The sequence below is a fragment of the Squalius cephalus genome (assembly GCF_949319135.1).
Source record: "Squalius cephalus genome assembly, chromosome: 14".
Taxonomy (NCBI): Eukaryota; Metazoa; Chordata; class Actinopteri; order Cypriniformes; family Leuciscidae; genus Squalius; species Squalius cephalus.
Genome location: NC_137135.1, coordinates 14,979,401 through 14,997,208, shown reverse-complemented (window position 1 = coordinate 14,997,208; position 17,808 = coordinate 14,979,401). Strand labels below are relative to the sequence as shown.

At 36.0% G+C, this 17,808-nt stretch overlaps 2 protein-coding genes across 3 annotated transcripts; one reads left to right on the top strand and one right to left on the bottom strand.

The window, feature by feature from the left end:
• Positions 1-3,066: 3,066 nt before the first annotated feature.
• Positions 3,067-17,468, top strand: fgf1a (fibroblast growth factor 1a). Of its 2 annotated transcripts, XM_079893371.1 has the most exons (4): positions 3,067-3,418; positions 6,582-6,685; positions 6,767-6,855; positions 17,453-17,468. In XM_079893371.1, coding segments are annotated over exons 1-4 (336 nt in total). In that variant the 5' UTR covers positions 3,067-3,276; the 3' UTR covers positions 17,454-17,468. The 2 variants fall into 2 exon arrangements, with proteins under 2 accessions (XP_079749497.1, XP_079749496.1); XM_079893370.1 differs by lacking the exon at positions 17,453-17,468 and having other exon boundaries at positions 6,767-7,846.
• ndfip1 (Nedd4 family interacting protein 1) lies at positions 8,832-16,533 on the bottom strand. Its single transcript, XM_079891938.1, has 7 exons — positions 16,295-16,533; positions 13,187-13,274; positions 12,946-13,076; positions 12,772-12,859; positions 11,129-11,253; positions 9,937-10,003; positions 8,832-9,847 (listed from the first exon to the last, which is right to left on the bottom strand). The coding sequence occupies exons 1-7, from the start codon at positions 16,322-16,324 to the stop codon at positions 9,741-9,743; spliced, it is 636 nt and encodes a 211-aa protein (XP_079748064.1). The 5' UTR covers positions 16,325-16,533; the 3' UTR covers positions 8,832-9,740.
• Positions 17,469-17,808: the final 340 nt, after the last annotated feature.

The window sequence follows — 17,808 nt, the reverse complement described above, 5'->3', positions numbered from 1 at the left end:
ACAATGTATTTTATTTTTAATTTATTTATAATTATTAAAAATAGAAACTATGTGACCTTCTGACCATATAATAATGTGCCATAACATCTGATGCTAAATTAAATCTCTAAACGTTCATTTTGGGCAAACTATCCACAAGTAATGCAAGTTATGTAATCAGATTACTTTTTCAAGTAACTAGTAAAGTAACACATTACTTTTACATTTACAACAAAATATCTGAGTTACTTTTTCAAACAAGTAACACGTTATGTAATCAGATTACTTTTTCAAGTAACTAGTAAAGTAACATTACTTTTACATTTACAACAAAATATCTGAGTTACTTTTTCAAACAAGTAATACGTTATGTAATCAGATTACTTTTTCAAGTAACTAGTAAAGTAACATTACTTTTACATTTACAACAAAATATCTGAGTTACTTTTTCAAACAAGTAACACGTTATGTAATCAGATTACTTTTTCAAGTAACTAGTAAAGTAACACTACTTTTACATTTACAACAAAATATCTGAGTTACTTTTTCAAACAAGTAACACATTATGTAATCAGATTACTTTTTCAAGTAACTAGTAAAGTAACACATTACTTTTACATTTACAACAAAATATCTTGTACTTTTTCAAACAAGTAACGCAAGTTACTTTGTTTCCCCATTCATTGACTGACAGCTCTCCTGTCCCCATATTGAGAGAAATAGGGAATAAGTGCAGAGACGTTGTGTAAACATGATGGTTTTTGTAGTTTAGACTAAAAATCTTACTTGCACAAAAACAGATTCAGTAATTCCTCAAAATGGATAAAAACAGTGAAATGCAAACTGAATATTATTGCAAACCTGCAATAATTGCAATACCTGCAATAATTAAATGTTAAATAACACAAATATACTTTATGCATTTAATCGTACTTTATTAATCAATGTCTTAGCTGCTGACCTTTGATAACCCAGCCATACGAATAAGCAAAAATTACCTTAGTAAAACTTCACATTTGTGTTTGTTTGTTTTTATTGCTGAATTAAAGGGGTCATATAATGGTACATGCACTTTTACAAGTTGATTGTACTGAAATGTGTGTTGGCAGTGCCTGTACACAACCATCATAAAATGATAAAAATCCATCCATCTTATGTTTTCCCCCATCTCAAATCAAGCCGTTCGATTTTGTGACGTCACAAAATCGAGGCCCCTCCCACGATTGTTGATTGACAGCAGCGTTTCAACACAGACCCGCCCTCGCTCGTGAGCGAGCTGTCAATCATAGTCCGCGCGGACCGGCACGGTCATTGTTGATACGCTGGAGCACTGTCTATGAGCAGAATGGCGTCTAAGCGATTGTGGTGTTCTGTTCTTGGGTGTAATAACGAACACAACAGTCATTTTGATGTTCCTAAATCCGAACCGCTGAAGACGCAGTGGCTGAGTTTTGTTTTCGAAGGGAATATTCCCCACGATCAACGTCAATGCTTTCATGTTTGCGCGAATCATATCACACACCAGACTGCTTTATAAACGAGGTCAATGTAAAGCTGGTTTTGCTAAGAAGCTGCTCCTGAAAAAAGGATCGGTACCAACTATTCGTGTTCCTGCTGCACCTCCAGAAGAAGTGAGTGCAACGTTTTATTAACCTTTATATTAATATTTATATTAATCTTTGCAAATAGCTTGCTGCACACTTCACGACGAATGCGGCTGTTTACACTCAGGGTACATTACGGCATGTTTTCTATATACGACGTTCTCAATATAATTCATAATCCCACGTTTATAATGAACAACGCGTTATGGTTATTGTGTTATTATGTTACAAACGGTGTATGCACAGAACAGAGGGGCGGGGTGAGCAAAGCTCATTATCATTTAAAGACCCATGCACTTAAACGGCGTGCTGAAAACAGAGCTGTTTTTGACCAGGTAAAATGAGTGTTTTCTTACAATACTAATGAGAATTTTTAATTAAAGTATATTACAAACTTTTAATTTAGACCCTAAAGAATCATATTAGCTTGTACAAAAATGGCATTATATGACCCCTTAAATAGAACTTCTGAACTTTCTTCTCCTGTGTCCTATTCTTCTGCGATCCAAAATGGCAGCACAGCTATAAGGTTTATTTGAGCTGCGCCCTCTACTGTACAGGAGTGAATTTGCATTTCCATCAGTCTGAGGCTTATTCGTTTAATTTTTTTGTGTGAAAGGGCCTTTACATTTGTCAAAAATATAGGTTTTATAGTTTGTTTATATATATATATATATATATATATAGCCTATATATATATTACAAAACAAACAAACAAGCCCAGCCCCAATAAGGAAAAAGTAGGCTAATGCAAAAGTAAACGCATTACTTTCCATAAAAAGTAACTAAATAACGCATTTAGTTACTTTTTTAGGGAGTAACATAATATTGTAACATTATTTTTTAAAAGTCTCTTCCCCAACACTGCTATCCACAATGCATATTGTTGCATTTGTGTATTGCGATATATGGTGATGATGCGATATAGTTACATCCTTATTTATTTTTTAGAATTCTAAATAATCCACTATTCAAAAATCTTTCAGCTTTTCATATTTAAATCTAGACATAGTTAAAAAGATCAAAGTTGCAATGGCATGGCCCAAATGCCTAAAATAAAAGAGCTGATAACATCTACTGTTTTGAATTTAAACAGGTTGCACATCCATCTCCATCACAATGTACTACTTGAATTAGTACTATTCCCCTTGAGACTTTACTATAAGGTTAACAGAATTTGGTTTAGGGTTAATAACAGGCAATTATGCATAATTTACTCCTATTACTACAGTAAATACACATAACGTGTAAAATGTCAAATAAAATGTTAGTGGTAGAAAATGATAGTGTAACCAGCATGCAGTAAGCCATTTTAAAAAGAAAATGGAGGTTAAATGGAGTAACCCTAACTTAATATTCATTACTAAAAATAAACCACTATATATTGTGAATTTGTGTGTGTGTGTGTGTTTTTCCCCCTGGGATTTCATAATGATATGTGAAACAGCCAAGGCAAATCTTAAGTCCCGGTTAATGAATACAAACCGTTCCTCGTCCCCTGCAGCTTCAGCATTATTAACCGTGTCTCAAACCTGCTGAGCTGCCTATCTAGACAGCATTTTCGACCATCGTATGCACGTTCCGAGCCAGCTGCCCTGAAAAGCTGCAAGCAAGCAACTCGCCAGGTTTGAGTCACGGTCATTTTCTGTTTTCAAACAGGGCCGAGCTCAGAATAGATCATTAAATAGTAGGCATGACCGAGGCCGATATTGCAGTGAAATTCAACCCGCCCGACTATAAGAAGCTCGCGCGGCTGTACTGTATGAATGGAGGATATCACCTTCAGATCCTGGCGGACGGGACAGTGGCTGGAGCTCGAGAGGAAAACGTCTACAGTGAGTAATGCTGCATGTCCGTGCCATGACTCTTTCACACAGCGGCATTATAATAGCGTTATGATAACGTGTTTCTCTGCAGGTAAACAACAGTTTTATGGGTGCTAAACAAGAGCCGCAGTGTGTGCTGATGGATTCGCTATCAGATTCCCATCTGAATGATAATAATAAAGTACAGAAAAGAATAATAAAGTAGGAAACACACATTCATAGTATGTTAATAATGCCTAATTAAGAATGAACAGACAGCTAATTTCATTTAAACATGCTACTTTTAGACAATATTGTTATTGTGCTTTGTCCAGATTTTTTTTTTTTCCTTTTTAAAAATAACAGAACGTATTAACTTATATAGGTTAAATGGTCCTTAAATGGGTCATTTGGTGCTTTTGAATGTTTTCTTTTTTCTTTAGTGTGTAATATTTGTTTGTACAAGATCTGCAAAGTTACAAAGCTCATAGTCTCCCAAACATGGATTTATTCTATCTAAAAGTAACACTGATCCAGACCTGCCCAAACGCTCGATTGAAGTCCAGGTATTGTTTCCTCAAACGTCCACGTCACAGTGTTACACACAAGTGTTTCCTCAAACGTCCACATCACAGTGTTACACACCTTCAGGTAATTGCAGTGTTGTCGTGGAGACGCTGTGTGTTTGTATGTGAATGCAACGTTGATTGCTTTGACCTTGCAAAACCGGATGACTTTAGGAATCAGAGGCTAATATTTATTATACCATGGTCTGGGTGAATACTCAATTCTGATTGGCTGGAGGGTGTAAGTTAAAAAGTGATAATGTACCTAATGTACCGCCTAGGAAAGGCGTCCCGTCAATTTGCCTGATGACAGTTCTAAATGATTGCGCTGGCTCAAACTCACTGATCAACTGCTGCGGTCAGGTCGCTGTGGCCACGTTGCTTGGCAACGCCTGTATACGGGAGATATTAAATAGTGCGCTCGACTTAATAAATAAAAACCCTCACGATTTTTACTCTAAAACACATTAAAGTATTATTAATTGATTAAATATTTCTTTCTTTCGTAAGTGACCATGGTATAAGCGGGATAATGCCCTTCGAGGTGCCCTTCGAACAGAAAAGAAGAAATAACAGAAATCCGCTTCGCGTCGGATGGTTCACGCCTCCGCGTCGTCCATTCATTTCTGTTATGGACACCTCGTCGGGCATTATCCCTTACATTATCCCATGGTCACTTTTTAATGGACACCCTGCAGCCAATCAGAATCGTGTATTCACCCAGACCATGGTATAATTTCTGTTAATGGACACCTCGTCGGGCATTATCCCTTACTTATACCATGGTCTGGGTGAATACTCGATTCTGATTGGCTGCAGGGTGTCCATTAAAAAGTGATAGAGGACACCTAGTAAAGGAGTTCTGGTGAGACTGTTTACCGTTCGAAATTAATAAATAAATGCGCTGGCTACATCAGCTGTGAGTAACCATAGCAACAGGCAGTAAACTGAAGGGTTCTATGAGCTGAGCAGACTATAAATATCTCCGGATCGGTTAATTGCTAAATAAACCGTCAGGCGTAACCAGGAAAACCAAGTTATTGTTTGTAAAAACTTTAGATTGTAAAACTAATTATAATATAAACTAATGTTTTAAAAATGTGTTATTTGGCAAGTGACCATGGTATAAGCGGTTAATGCCCTTCGAGGTGTCCATTGGTTGCCTCCGCGTCGTCCATTAATACCTATTTTTTACAGTCTATGATTAATACCTGACAATGGACACCTCGTCGGGCATTAACCCTTACTTAATAAAGCTCCCTGAGTAGTAACCCAGACGTTTGTGCACAGCGCATTTTACAGAGGACAGCTTAGTACAACCAAAGTCCCTTTATGTGTAATTCTATAGTCTTTGGTACAATGCAGGCTTAAAGACTAACTGTACTTACCACAGTAAAACATTCTGCTCAAGTCGTGCCTCCAATGTTGGTTCCGATCGATAGGCTTGATCGTCCGCATTTTCAGAATATGACTCGAACTGATACAACAGAATGACAACGAACGGTATTATTAACTGTGTGTTTACAAATGCTTTTTTTTCAAAAACATTTCCGACACACGCTTGAGGTGTTTTTTTGGCCAATCACAATTACCGCACAGGGTCAGCTGGCCAATCAGAGCACTCTGAGTTTTTCAGAAGGAGGGGCTTTGTAGAAATCAAATCAGCGTTTCATTCAGACAGACTGGGAATAGAGGAGCTGCAATTATGTAAAGTAGGCTATGTGAAAAATAATGTTTTTGAACATTAAAGCATGTTAATCTATTCTATTACAACCAATAAACAAAATAATGAACTTTTTAAATAGTATAATATGGCATGGCTAAAGTAGTTCCAGACAGGTCTTGACCGCATGTGTTGGCCAATAATGAACCAGCGTTCTGCCATTGAACCTTGAAGCACTGCACTGTGTCTAAGTAACTGTTGAATAAAGTAGTTATTTGGGTTTGCGCACAAAAAGTATTCTCGTCGCTTCATAAAATTAAGGTTGAACCACTGTAGTCAAATGGATTTTTTTTATCGATGTCTTTCCTACCTTTCTGGGCCTTGAAAATGGTAATTAAATTGCTGAAAGCTTGGATTTCATAAAAAAATATCTTAATCTGTGTTCTGAAGATGAACGAAGGTCTTACGGGTTTGGATCGACATGAGGGTGAGTAATTAATAACAGAAACGTCATTTTTGGTTGACCTGATAAAACTAATTATTTCCATGTTTTTGACACAAAATTACATTTTATTACGCTATATAACATTACTTTAAATTCCCTCATAACACAAAATAATAAATAAAAAATATATTATTGAATAAAAATATGGGAGTATGAGTGTGTCCTCTAAATGAGAGGCATACTGTATACTATAAATAATGCCACATTTCAGTGGTTCATGTATGTTAAAAAGACATCTCTATTTTACACAGGTTAATCCATGTACATAAACCTGTAATCTAAAAAAAAAAAAAAAAGGAGATTCTAGTCCTGTTAATCATCTGACTTCATCCTCGAAAACATTTGTCCTTGATCTTCTGTTCCTTGTATCACGGGATGCTTATACAGTATGTGGGCCACTGTTCTGGAATCTGCCTTTTAATAATCCTCCCACATGTTTCTGTGTGTGTGGTTTTAAAGGCATACTGCGCATAAAAGCAACAAGTCCAGGAGTGGTGGTCATTGAAGGAACAGAGGCAGGACTTTACCTCTCTATGAATGAAGATGGCAAGCTGTACGCTTCAGTAAGTATAAAGAAACCTTTCTGATACAAAGAGATGCATCAGCATTTGCACGACTATTATTGTGTTTTTCTGTCTCTGCAGTCATTAGTAACGGATGAAAGTTTTTTCTTGGAGAGGATGGAGGAAAACCACTACAACACATATCAGTCTCAAAAGCATGGTGAAAACTGGTATGTCGGAATAAAAAAGAATGGAAAAATGAAACGTGGCCCAAGGACACACATTGGGCAGAAAGCTATTTTCTTTCTCCCACGACAGGTGGCCCAGGCAAAGGACTGAGGCCTGAAACCTGATAATGTAATCACATAAACACATAAAACGCTTCTAACTCGCTATGGCAGAAAAGGTGCGTTCACGCCGTGTCGAAATTACCGTAATTACGAGATTTCCATTTGTAAAAAGTGTTCGCTTCCTCGTAATTACAGCTTGTAAAATGAGAGTTTTCTGAGAGCTCCTACTTGTACCGTGACCGCTGCAGATGTATTTAGCTGTTGATAGTGTTGAAACCATAGACTGTAAAAGGTTGAAACGTATAATTCCCAGTCTGATGACGTGGTCATGTGTTGTTCGCTCAAAAATTACGGTAATTATGACATGGCGTGAAAGCAGCATAAGAAGTTTACTAACTCTTGGATGCAAACATGTTAAAATTCACAAATATGCACTGACAAAAAAACAACATAAAACTACTGTAATAGTAACTTATTTTTATTTTGTATTTGTGAAGTGATTCTTTAGTTAGAACAATCTCAATTTTGCCATTTCATGTTTTTTCTTATTCATATATACACGTGTCTGATCGCATTTGTTATTTTTTTTCTTTTTTCGAACAACACAGTAATAGCACGATTATAGTGCTGTGTCATTGAACTTCTGGATCATGTTAAACACAATAAATCTGTGAGCTGTGCCGAGTCATGGATATATATATTTATTTATGTAGTTATAACTGTTAATTAATGAATGGTGAACATCACTACAAATAGATACAATACCGTAAAAAGTTGCTGCCTTAAACATCCAAGTTGATTGTGCTTCAAAATTTAAGTCTTTTCAACTTAAATTGCATTAAACTGACTTTTAAAAAAAAGTTAAATCTTGCATGACTAATAAAAAGTTGCTTAACTTATTTTAATGAGTTAAAGCAATGTAAAAACATGTCATAACTTATTGATATTTTTTACAGTGACACCCAACGGCTTATAGTTGATCTTAACTAACACACATAATAGATTTATATTTAATTGATTTATTATATTAATATATGTATGTAAAACTATCCAATTCATCTTCAACTGAGGATGTAAAAATGATAGTGTTTAAACAGTATGTGAGAAATAACAATGTTCAAAAGCCAGTTAGATAAAAAAAGAAAGGAAATTAATACTTATATTCAGATAGGATGCATTCAATTGATCAAATGACACAGTAATAACATTTACAAAAGGTATCTATTTCAAATAAATGTTCTTTTGAACTCTCTATTCTTCAAAAAAAATCCTGAAAAATGTATATTGAATGATTTCTGAAGGATCATGTGACACTGAAGACTGTATTAATGATGCTGAAAATTCAGCTTTGCATCACTCGAATAAATTATATATTTAAAATATATTAAAATGGAAAACTATGGAAGCTTGTTTCCACCAAGGAATAAAAAAAGTAACTGCGACTATCCCTTTTTTAAATTCTTTAATTTTTTTCCCCTCGCAATTGCAAACTTATCTCCAATAATTGCAAGACAGACAGAATTGCAAGTTATAAACCCCCAATTACGAGAACATTTTTTCTCCCCTTAGAATTGAGGTATTTATCCCATGGCGGAAACCAGTTTCCATAGATAACAGTTCTTTTAAAATGTAATAACATTCCACAATATTACTGTTTTTACTGTATTTTTGATCAAATAAATGCAGTCTTGTTGAGCATAAGAGACTTAGTGTACAGATAGTGATAGTGTACATAACTGACAAATGCACCACGTGATCTGCGTTGCCATAGATGTTACATTTATTAAAAGTTACTTGACAGGTGTAAAACATACAAATCACAAACAACATATTGTGAAGCACTATCTCATACTGAAGTCTTCAATGAAAACAAAGATCAATGAATCATCTACTGCTACATTTGGCATCATAAAACATTCTATTATTCACACCAGATCACTGATTGATTAAGCGCATTACATAATCAGGTGTGCTTGAATGCTGAATCAGTTTGCCGTTTATATCGAACTGCTATGAATCTAGGCTTAGCTTTTATTTAATGAGTATTTTGGTCCTTCTTTGACAGTAATTTGAAACGGGCTTACATAATCTCGAATAAACTTTGCCCTAATATGCTCTTGGCTTTACAAGGACCTGGCAGTTCCTCCATGTTGTTCTGTTTACATCTTAAAAGTGCATCTTTATAACGTTTAATATCACTCTTCTCGTATACTGTATATACATACTCTTTTTCTAGTTCACAAAAGAAAGTTCAGATACTAGATTTACTCACAAAGTAAAATTACAATCCCCCCCCCCCCCACCCCTAATTAAAAGAAAACCCACAGAAACAAACAGTGACTGGGAATTTGACAAAAACAGATTCTCTGATGGCATGACTGCTAATTGGAACTTGAAATGCCAAATACATGCAAATGTAAGCAAGTTCAAACTCCATAATGAATGCATACTGTACGTCTACACTTTAAATAAGCACTGATAAACGGTTGAATCCTTTAGTAAAAAATGCCAATGTAATTAGTTGCACTGCGCAAACAACTGAGAAACGCAGGGGCGTCTGAAGCAGATATACTCTTCTTTGTTCTGAAGATTCAAAAAAAGCTGTGGGTGGCTCTCTGACTTTGCCGTTTTGTTCATTTCGCAATTATCCTGAGATTTTTAATCTATTCTCAAAAATCAGAAAGAGAAGATACTTCATCTTCATGTTAATATCATATCCACAATCATTTAGATCACAGAAAGGTTGTCTTTTAATTTGTTTCCCCCTAATGCAATGCTTACACATAAACCCATCTAAAGCCAGTAAATAGTTTCTTATGATTTACCTAATAGATAAAAAGAACGCGGGTTCGAGGAAGGGTGGACATGGAATGATCTGCCATGTTGCGAACTCTGGAGTAGTTAACAAATCCCCGGAAGAACAGCAGGAATCCTGGGTGTATTCAAAATAACATGTTAGTTGTAAGGATGCATTCAATTTTATATTCATTTATATACACTAATGTGCAAATATACACTCACCTACAACCAGGAAAACCCACCACAGCCAGTACTGGCCATCAAAATATCCAGGGAAGTAGGTAGAGAACTGTTTAATCACAGAGAGAAAAGGTTGAGTGCTCATCCTCTGTTACATTGCACTAAAAACACTAATACAACAAACAAACAGCTTTAAATATTAATCCACTGCCACGATTTGTTATGATGGTAACACTTTACAATAAGGATCCATTTGTTAACATTATAGTTAGTTCAGGGGTGGAAACTCAGTTCCTGGAGGGTGACAGGCTTACAGGCTTAATGCTAAACGTCACATGAATAAACAGGAACACTGGTCTGATCGTCTGAGAAAGTGTTAACAGCAGTACAAACTGACGGCGATATCTATGGATTATTAAGATAAGCAGCTAACCTAGCTAGTTCGATTTACTGTTGGCATTATATTTGATATCTAAATGTTAGTGAGAAGAAGAAAAATAAAAAACATTTGAGCATGTTTTGCTCATCTTTTCTCGCTCCTTTGAAGGTATCTTGAGTAAAACAGCTCTATATTTAACAAAGCACATACAAATACTGGAAGCGATGCGACCTGTTTTACTGCGCTTAACCCCAATGAAACAAAGTCCTTCAGGCTTATTTGGAAACTACAGGTATGTGTGTTGGAGCAGGGTTGGGACTAAACTCTGAGCTTCGCACCCCTGGTTTAGATCTGAACTCTATGTGCTCTGATTGGTTGGCTGGACCAGTGTGTTGCGATTGGTCAACCACTTTGAGCGCGTTTCAGAAATGTCACGCCTCTTATTAACAGTTAATGCGCTGTGCACTAACATGAACATTTTTATTCACTAACATTAACACAATATAAAATACATAATAAACGCAATTAAAAAAACCATTGCTCATTGTTAGTAACTAATGTTAACAAATGAGACCTTATTGTAAAGTGTCACCATTATGATGTAATGAATATGTAAGATTTATATGATATAGGCCTGGTTTCACAGACAGGGCTTAGATTAAGCCAGGATTAGGCCTTAGTTCAATTTTATAAACATGTATTAGAAAACACAAAACATTACTGGTGTGCACCTTGTGGCAAAACAATGGCACTGACATGCAAGTTGCTTTCAGTTAAAACAGCTCAAACATGCATTTTAGTCTGGGACTAGTTTACATCTTGTCTGTGAAACCGGCCAATAGTATCCTGTCATACCCTGACAATCAGGACCCATTTGACCAGGGACAGTCCAAACCCAGAGATGGCTCCATAGCGCCCGGCTGCAGACGTGGTCAGACAGAAGGACAGGAAGAAGCCAATCCAGTTGAAGAGGAATGCCACTGATGGGGCAAAGAAATGAACAGCTATTAATGTATCTGCTGCACTTCTGTGTCCAAATTAGTCCAATTATTCATCCATTTCACACTATCAAAGTGTATCTCAGTCCTATTCGGACGATAATTGTTTCTCATGAGGGCGTCTGTAAATAATCAATGAGGAGCCATGCATATTTAAACTCGGATGTCAATTTAATTCATAGTAGAAGAGCGAGTTCTGTGCTGTGTAGGGCTGCCAACTTTTCACTATTTCAATCCACTTCAATTCTTGTGATTTGATTCCAATCTTGATTCAATATCGATTATTTTGGATAAATATTAGGTACAGTAGATACATGTTAATTTTTCTCAAGAAAATATGTTTTTTAAAATAATAACAATGTTATAATATTTTAATGATACAAGTAAAAATATACTAAATATATTGTGCACATATTATAACAAAGAAAAACTCCAAGGCACTCTCCTGGAATGTTAAAAATGGCATTTTTAACATTCCAGGAGAGTGCCTTGGAGTTTTTCTTTGTTATAAAATCTACTCTACCCTTTCCAAAGAGCACCTCTACTAGGATAAGTGAATCCGGGAAGCGCTCCTGCTCTACATGTTTTAATATTGTGCACATATTTTGCAAAATACTCCTCTCTATAGCTATTTTTTCTAGCCAACTAATGTGCTATGGTCATTAAATGGCTTTCCTGAGGTAAATGTAACGTTAAAGGTATAGTGGAGGATCTTTCCGAATTTTAGATAAGACCCGCCCTCTCCACTTTTTGAATAAGTTTGATTGATTCACCAGAATGATTGACAATTAGGAGGACCAATAGTATAGGTGATCCACCCGGAAGTAAAAAATCCTCCATTATACCTTTAAGTGTAAGCTGTTTTATTGATCTCTTTCCGAGGCATAAACATTTCGGTAAGTTGTACTGTATCTTTCAACACACCTATTCGTGCTTATTTACTATTAACTAGTAGTAAAGAGTAAGAGACGATCGGTTCACGTGCCGCTTCAACTGAGGCGCTACAGCGATCTGTCACGTCACATTTACAAGCGCCAAAACTATATTTATTGTTTAAATTTCGTAATAAAATTGACAGAATTGAGAGCTGATAATTTATTTAATATCATAATTAACCAGCTCTGTCTTGTCTGTCAGTGTCCTCTTTGCTTGGCGATTTTTCTTTGCGTGAGAAAATGAATGTGTAGGGAGAGAGCGTGTGAAAAGTGTCGAATGCGTGAGAGTTGGCAGCCCTTTGTGTAGTTATACGCATTATGAATATCTATATCGGCAATAGACTTCAGCAGACGAAAGACAAGGAAATTAGTTAACACGCAATTTACCATACTTTAAAAACATGCAATACAACCAGAGGCTGTGCAATGTTGTGGCATCGTAAAAAACTGATGAGCGACACCAGCATATGAAATGTTGACCGTTCCAAGACCAAGATGGCGGATGCATCAACGTGTCTAGAGCGGTCTAATGTGCTCATCTACAGTGAGTATTGTGCACTCTTACTGAAAAACGTAAGCATGAATATCCCATCATTGCCAACCCGCAGTTGATCCGTATCGTCAAAGCTCTCCCTGGCAATGAAGTCCTCATCCTGTAGTGGATGTACAAGTAAAGATGTGTCAAAAGTGTGTTTTTTTAAAACCTGTAATTACCCCTAAAATAATCACAAACCCTCACCCGGTCAGTGACTAGAGGAACAGTGGACTCTGCTTTGCTCCTCTCGGCCTCATCGTATGATGGGAGTGATGTGGCAACATTGTATGAGGGGGGTTTAGGGAACACGTCATCCTCTTTGTACTCAAAAAAAGCTACAAGAAACAAATGAATCAGACACAGTAAGAAGGTTATGAATAACGACACACGAGTTATTTCTGGCCCGTCAGGACAGGCAGTGGCTACATTTACACACTTCTGTTACCTGCGTTACTGGCTGCAATGCTGCTGTACGGTGGAGGTGCATCAGCGGCCGGTTGAGCCACCTCCCCTGACTCCTCCTCATTATTCAACTACAGAACAAATGAAAAAAAAGCTGGTGATGTTTGGAAAGGATATTATATTATATCAACATTCATTTTAATATAATACGAATGTAGCAGTTTAATACCAAGCAAACAATAATATTAAAAATGAAATTATATATATATATTTGGGCTGTGGATTTAATGTGTTAATTTAATTAATTAGTTATGGAAAAAGAATGCAAACAAAATGATTTAACGCACCCACCCCAGACCTACATAATTCATAAAGTTGATTGGTGACAACCGTGATGCAGGGCAAAAACTCACTGCGTGATGTAGCCTATAGAATGCTGTTAGAATGGCCCTATAATTCAAGATACCAGGGCAAAAATGCCTCTGTATGTTTTTTTCATCTCATATTTAAATCATTTGATATAGCCTAGTTAAGCAATATCAAACGAGTGCCGTTTTTGGAATAGCACGATTCCAAATGTGATATTGATTTTACACAAGAGGTCAATAAATAAGTTAATATTGGGTTATTTATATTTCATTCAAAAATATTACCTGTAAAGCCACAGCAGAACTGTTGTGCGTCTCCGAGCAACACACAGCAGTGTCTCGTTTCTAAATGAATCCGTGTTTTGAACCAATTAATCAGGTGAACCAATAATTCAATGGCCCATTTACTACATTCCTGAATGAATCAGCCGTTTGGACAAATCGAATGAATGAATGAATGACACGTGATTCTCTATTCGGAGCAGTACACATCCTCGGATTGCGAATTATGTGTTTCTATGGCAACACGCTCAATGCCTAAATGAATCTGCAGCAGTCAGGTTTTACAAGTAAGAGCTCTCAGAAAGTTCCATCTTAGAAGCTGTAATTACGAGCTCTACAAGGATGTGAACGCTTTTCACAAGTTGAAACCTCGAAATTAAGGTAATTTCATCATGGCGTGTGAATGCACCTCATTACTCATTTACCGCCACCTACTGGTAGTTTTAGTTTCTCATTTAGAGTATCACTTCATTAAAAAAACTATTTCATATTTTGGGAATAGTTCACCCAAAAATGAAAATTCTGTTTATTTACATTTACTCACCCTCATGTCGTTTTAAACCTGTAGGAATTCTGTTGAACCAAATAAAATATTTCTTACTAAAGCAAATTTTCCGTAAAGGTTTAACACAATAATGACTTAAGTGTCTTTTGGGGGTAATTTTTCAGCCAAATTTGACATGCGATTCAGGTCTTAAAGTGACAGCAGCCTAAAAACCCGCTGCTGTCTGTCATTAATGATAATCAAACAGCGCTGATGTGGAAACCAGGAGAAACATTGTGCATGAACAAGTTATAGAAGACTTTTCAATCCACAAATCACTAATATTCACCATGGGTATTCGTTACCAAGTCGGTACTCAAATTTAAGCTGCTTGTGGTCTCAAGCACTCCATCTCCCGTTTTTTTTAAATAGTTTTAAACAATTCCGTGTGCTTTCAAACGCTCCCGTGCACTGATCAATGTAGCCAATCACAGACATATCAAATGAGAGCGTGAACACAATGGAGAATTAGAGGCGTTTACGATTCCACTCAACGCGTCACAATTTTAAAATTTCAGTACCGACTTGGTACCGAAGTTGGTACTTTTTGACAACTCTAACCATGGATTTAATGTAGCAATGCTAATTGTAACCATGGTATTGTGGCAGAAATAGTCAAACGTTTTTATTCATCTCAGGGTTCGTACAACCTTTTGAGACTGAAAATCATGCACGTTACAAGGGCTTTCAAGTGCTTCACACTTTTTCCAACACTTCAAAGCTCTAAATATTATCCAATTTTAGTGTTATTTTTAATTGATTACTTGTAAAACTAAAAGCTTAAAGACGTAGGAAAACTAACACTTCGTGGCAAACAAACACTTTTATTTTAAATAAAGACGTGAAATTACTCGCTTAGACAATTTCGAACACACAAAAAAAAAGTTATGGACTGCAGCTTTAAATTAACTTTATGATTAAAAATCCCCCCCCCCCCCAGCGCTACTAAATCAGGTGCTGGCGCCACCATCTGTAGAACTTGGTGGCACTGGTGCTAACCGCTGTCAAATGTTAGTCTAGAGCCCTGTAGGCTATTGTCTTTATGTTGTTTCTACATTAATTTGGAGTTTATGTGAAATTATTACAACATAAAAATGTATTAAAAACTTTAATGCTAGGTGCGATTAATTACAGAAAAATGTGTGATTAGTTATTTTTTTAAAACGATTGACAGTACAAATATATATATAATTCAATTTTTTAGTTTTTATAAAATTATATCAAAAGATTATGATATTACATTGTCTATCTGAAAAAAAATACATATTTTATATATTTACATGTATTTATATTTACATGGACATTTTTTCTACAAAGGTTATCTCACCAGCTGTTTGTACAAATATTTTTCCTCTAGTTTTGTATGCTTTTGTAGTCCAGGTGTTAAGTCTCTCATATTATATTTTAAAATGTAATATTATACGTAATACTTTTAAATTATACGAGTCATATAATATAATATAATATAATATAATATAATATAATATAAAAATAGGTAAAATATGAAAAATGTCACCAAATGATTTAGATTTAATAAATAGGGTCACCTCGGTCTTTTGTTTGTCATGAACTTTAACACTATTGTAACATGAAATTAAATATAACGTTAGCTGCTCGCTATAACACTTGATCAGAATGAAAACTTTAAAGATCGATAATTCGCGATAAAGTACAGGCTATATTGTATGAATATTCTATTCTTAATCATCTAAATTTCCTCGTTTTCCGGTTTGTTGTTTGTGTAAACGAAGGCCGCTGAAGGAGCGGCTAACCAGCTAATTAACGTTAGTCGAACTGGGATTACCATCTCTCTTCGGAAAAGATTACAGTTCAGAGTCTGCGAAATTATTATCACAACCGATTCGACTCGATATACGTCCATAAAACCATCAAGCTAGGTTACAGAAGAAAAAAACTCGCTCTAAAAACCAAACAAATTATGCTGATCATGTATTACCTGCTGATATCCACTCCTCTGAGCTGTCATTCTTCTGCGTCGATCTGTTGACTTAATCAGTCATACAGTAGCAAAGATTACTAGTTTAACGTACCTTTTACTTAATATCAAAATTTTACTGTTCCTTAATTTGAATATGTTCGTATGAATCCAGATAGACAGCACTAGGCTAATCTATAGCCCAAACAATGGCGACTGCTCATGCTCAGTCGGGTTTCGTGTCAGCCTCTCCTGTCTCTGTCTCAAAACCTGGTCTGCTGCCTACCTAGACAGCATTCAGTCATAGACGCGCTTCGAGCAGACTCATCTCGGCTGCCTAAGTAGGCAGCTCACTATGTTTTGAACACAGTCCATGCCATGGGTGTATTTATTTCAGTGCAAAGATTATTGTTATATAACCAATTAAAAGAGTTTCCAAAAGTGAGTTTGCCAAACTGCTGAACTAAAGCTACACCTTTGAACTTTTGTACGCTCTTGTCTTTAGAATGGCTAAAGGGAAACAATAAGATTATTCCTAAATACAACACAGATAGTTGAGCCTGTTGTTGTCTGCCATAGTCAGTGCCAAACGGTAATAAACACTCTGTTTCTACAAGTGTAATCTTTTGTGTCCTCTAATATTTGTCTCTGGAGGGTGCATCTGATTTCCCAACCATTGTGAATCACTGTTATTTTTGCTCAGTTAATTTTTTTGCAATAGACTACAATATAAATAGCTGATAAAACTCATATGAAAATTATCAAGTGTAGCAATATGAAATTTAATAAGTACTAAAAATTACTAAAACTAATATTACTTTTTCAGGCAGGTCTAACAGTAGTTTTAAAGGTGCAGTCCGTAACTTATTTGAGTTAAAAATTATCCAAAAAGAAATTTTTGAGCAAGTACATAACCAACCAGCCAGTGTTCAAAACTGCTTGCCTTAGCTCGATTCAAAGCGGTAAGCTTGTAATAATGTTTTTAATTCCAGTGGTACTGGTGGATTTCCGTGGGAAATTCGAGCATGTCTTTGCGTCATTACGTCACATCTGTGCACATAAAGAAGGAGTCTCGGCTAGTAGGCTATATTGCATGTGAGGATGTTGGAGGTGGAGATTTAGAGCCTTTTCTCACAGCACTTGATATAATTAAACTTTTCAATTTGATGGCGGATCCAGAAAGGTTCAAACGACAATCACCAGAGACAACTGGAGATTCACCCGTTGTAAAATGCAAAAGACTTAAGACTTCGGAGTGGCTACAGAAAAAAAGAGACAGCAACCGGGCCCATGCGAAAACAAAACAAGGATAATATCGGAAGGGCTTTTGAAAGGTAAAAATTAGATTATATTCCAGTTTTAAATATGCATCTGATTACAGATACGTGTGTTTGTATTTCAAAGAGAACCAGTTCTAAGGAACATTAATTTGTTGGTATGACAATTAGAAATTAAGACTTCACAGAAATGGAAACTGAACTACTGGTAGCCCTAATACACATTAAATGTAGTCATGCAATCCTGATGTTGTTTAC

Bases quoted from the DNA above. Each gene is read 5' to 3' on its own strand.
- ndfip1 (XM_079891938.1), bottom strand. From the start codon at position 16,324: ATGACAGCTCAGAGGAGTGGATATCAGCAG. The intron at 13,275-16,294 runs GTAATACATGAT...TTTGTTCTGTAG, and splicing joins AGAGGAGTGGATATCAGCAG to TTGAATAATGAGGAGGAGTC. The intron at 11,254-12,771 runs GTAAGAGTGCAC...TTGCCCCATCAG, and splicing joins ATTCATGCTTACGTTTTTCA to TGGCATTCCTCTTCAACTGG.
- fgf1a (XM_079893370.1), top strand. From the start codon at position 3,277: ATGACCGAGGCCGATATTGCAGTGAAATTCAACCCGCCCGACTATAAG. The intron at 3,419-6,581 runs GTGAGTAATGCT...GTGGTTTTAAAG, and splicing joins TCGAGAGGAAAACGTCTACA to GCATACTGCGCATAAAAGCA. The intron at 6,686-6,766 runs GTAAGTATAAAG...CTGTCTCTGCAG, and splicing joins ATGGCAAGCTGTACGCTTCA to TCATTAGTAACGGATGAAAG.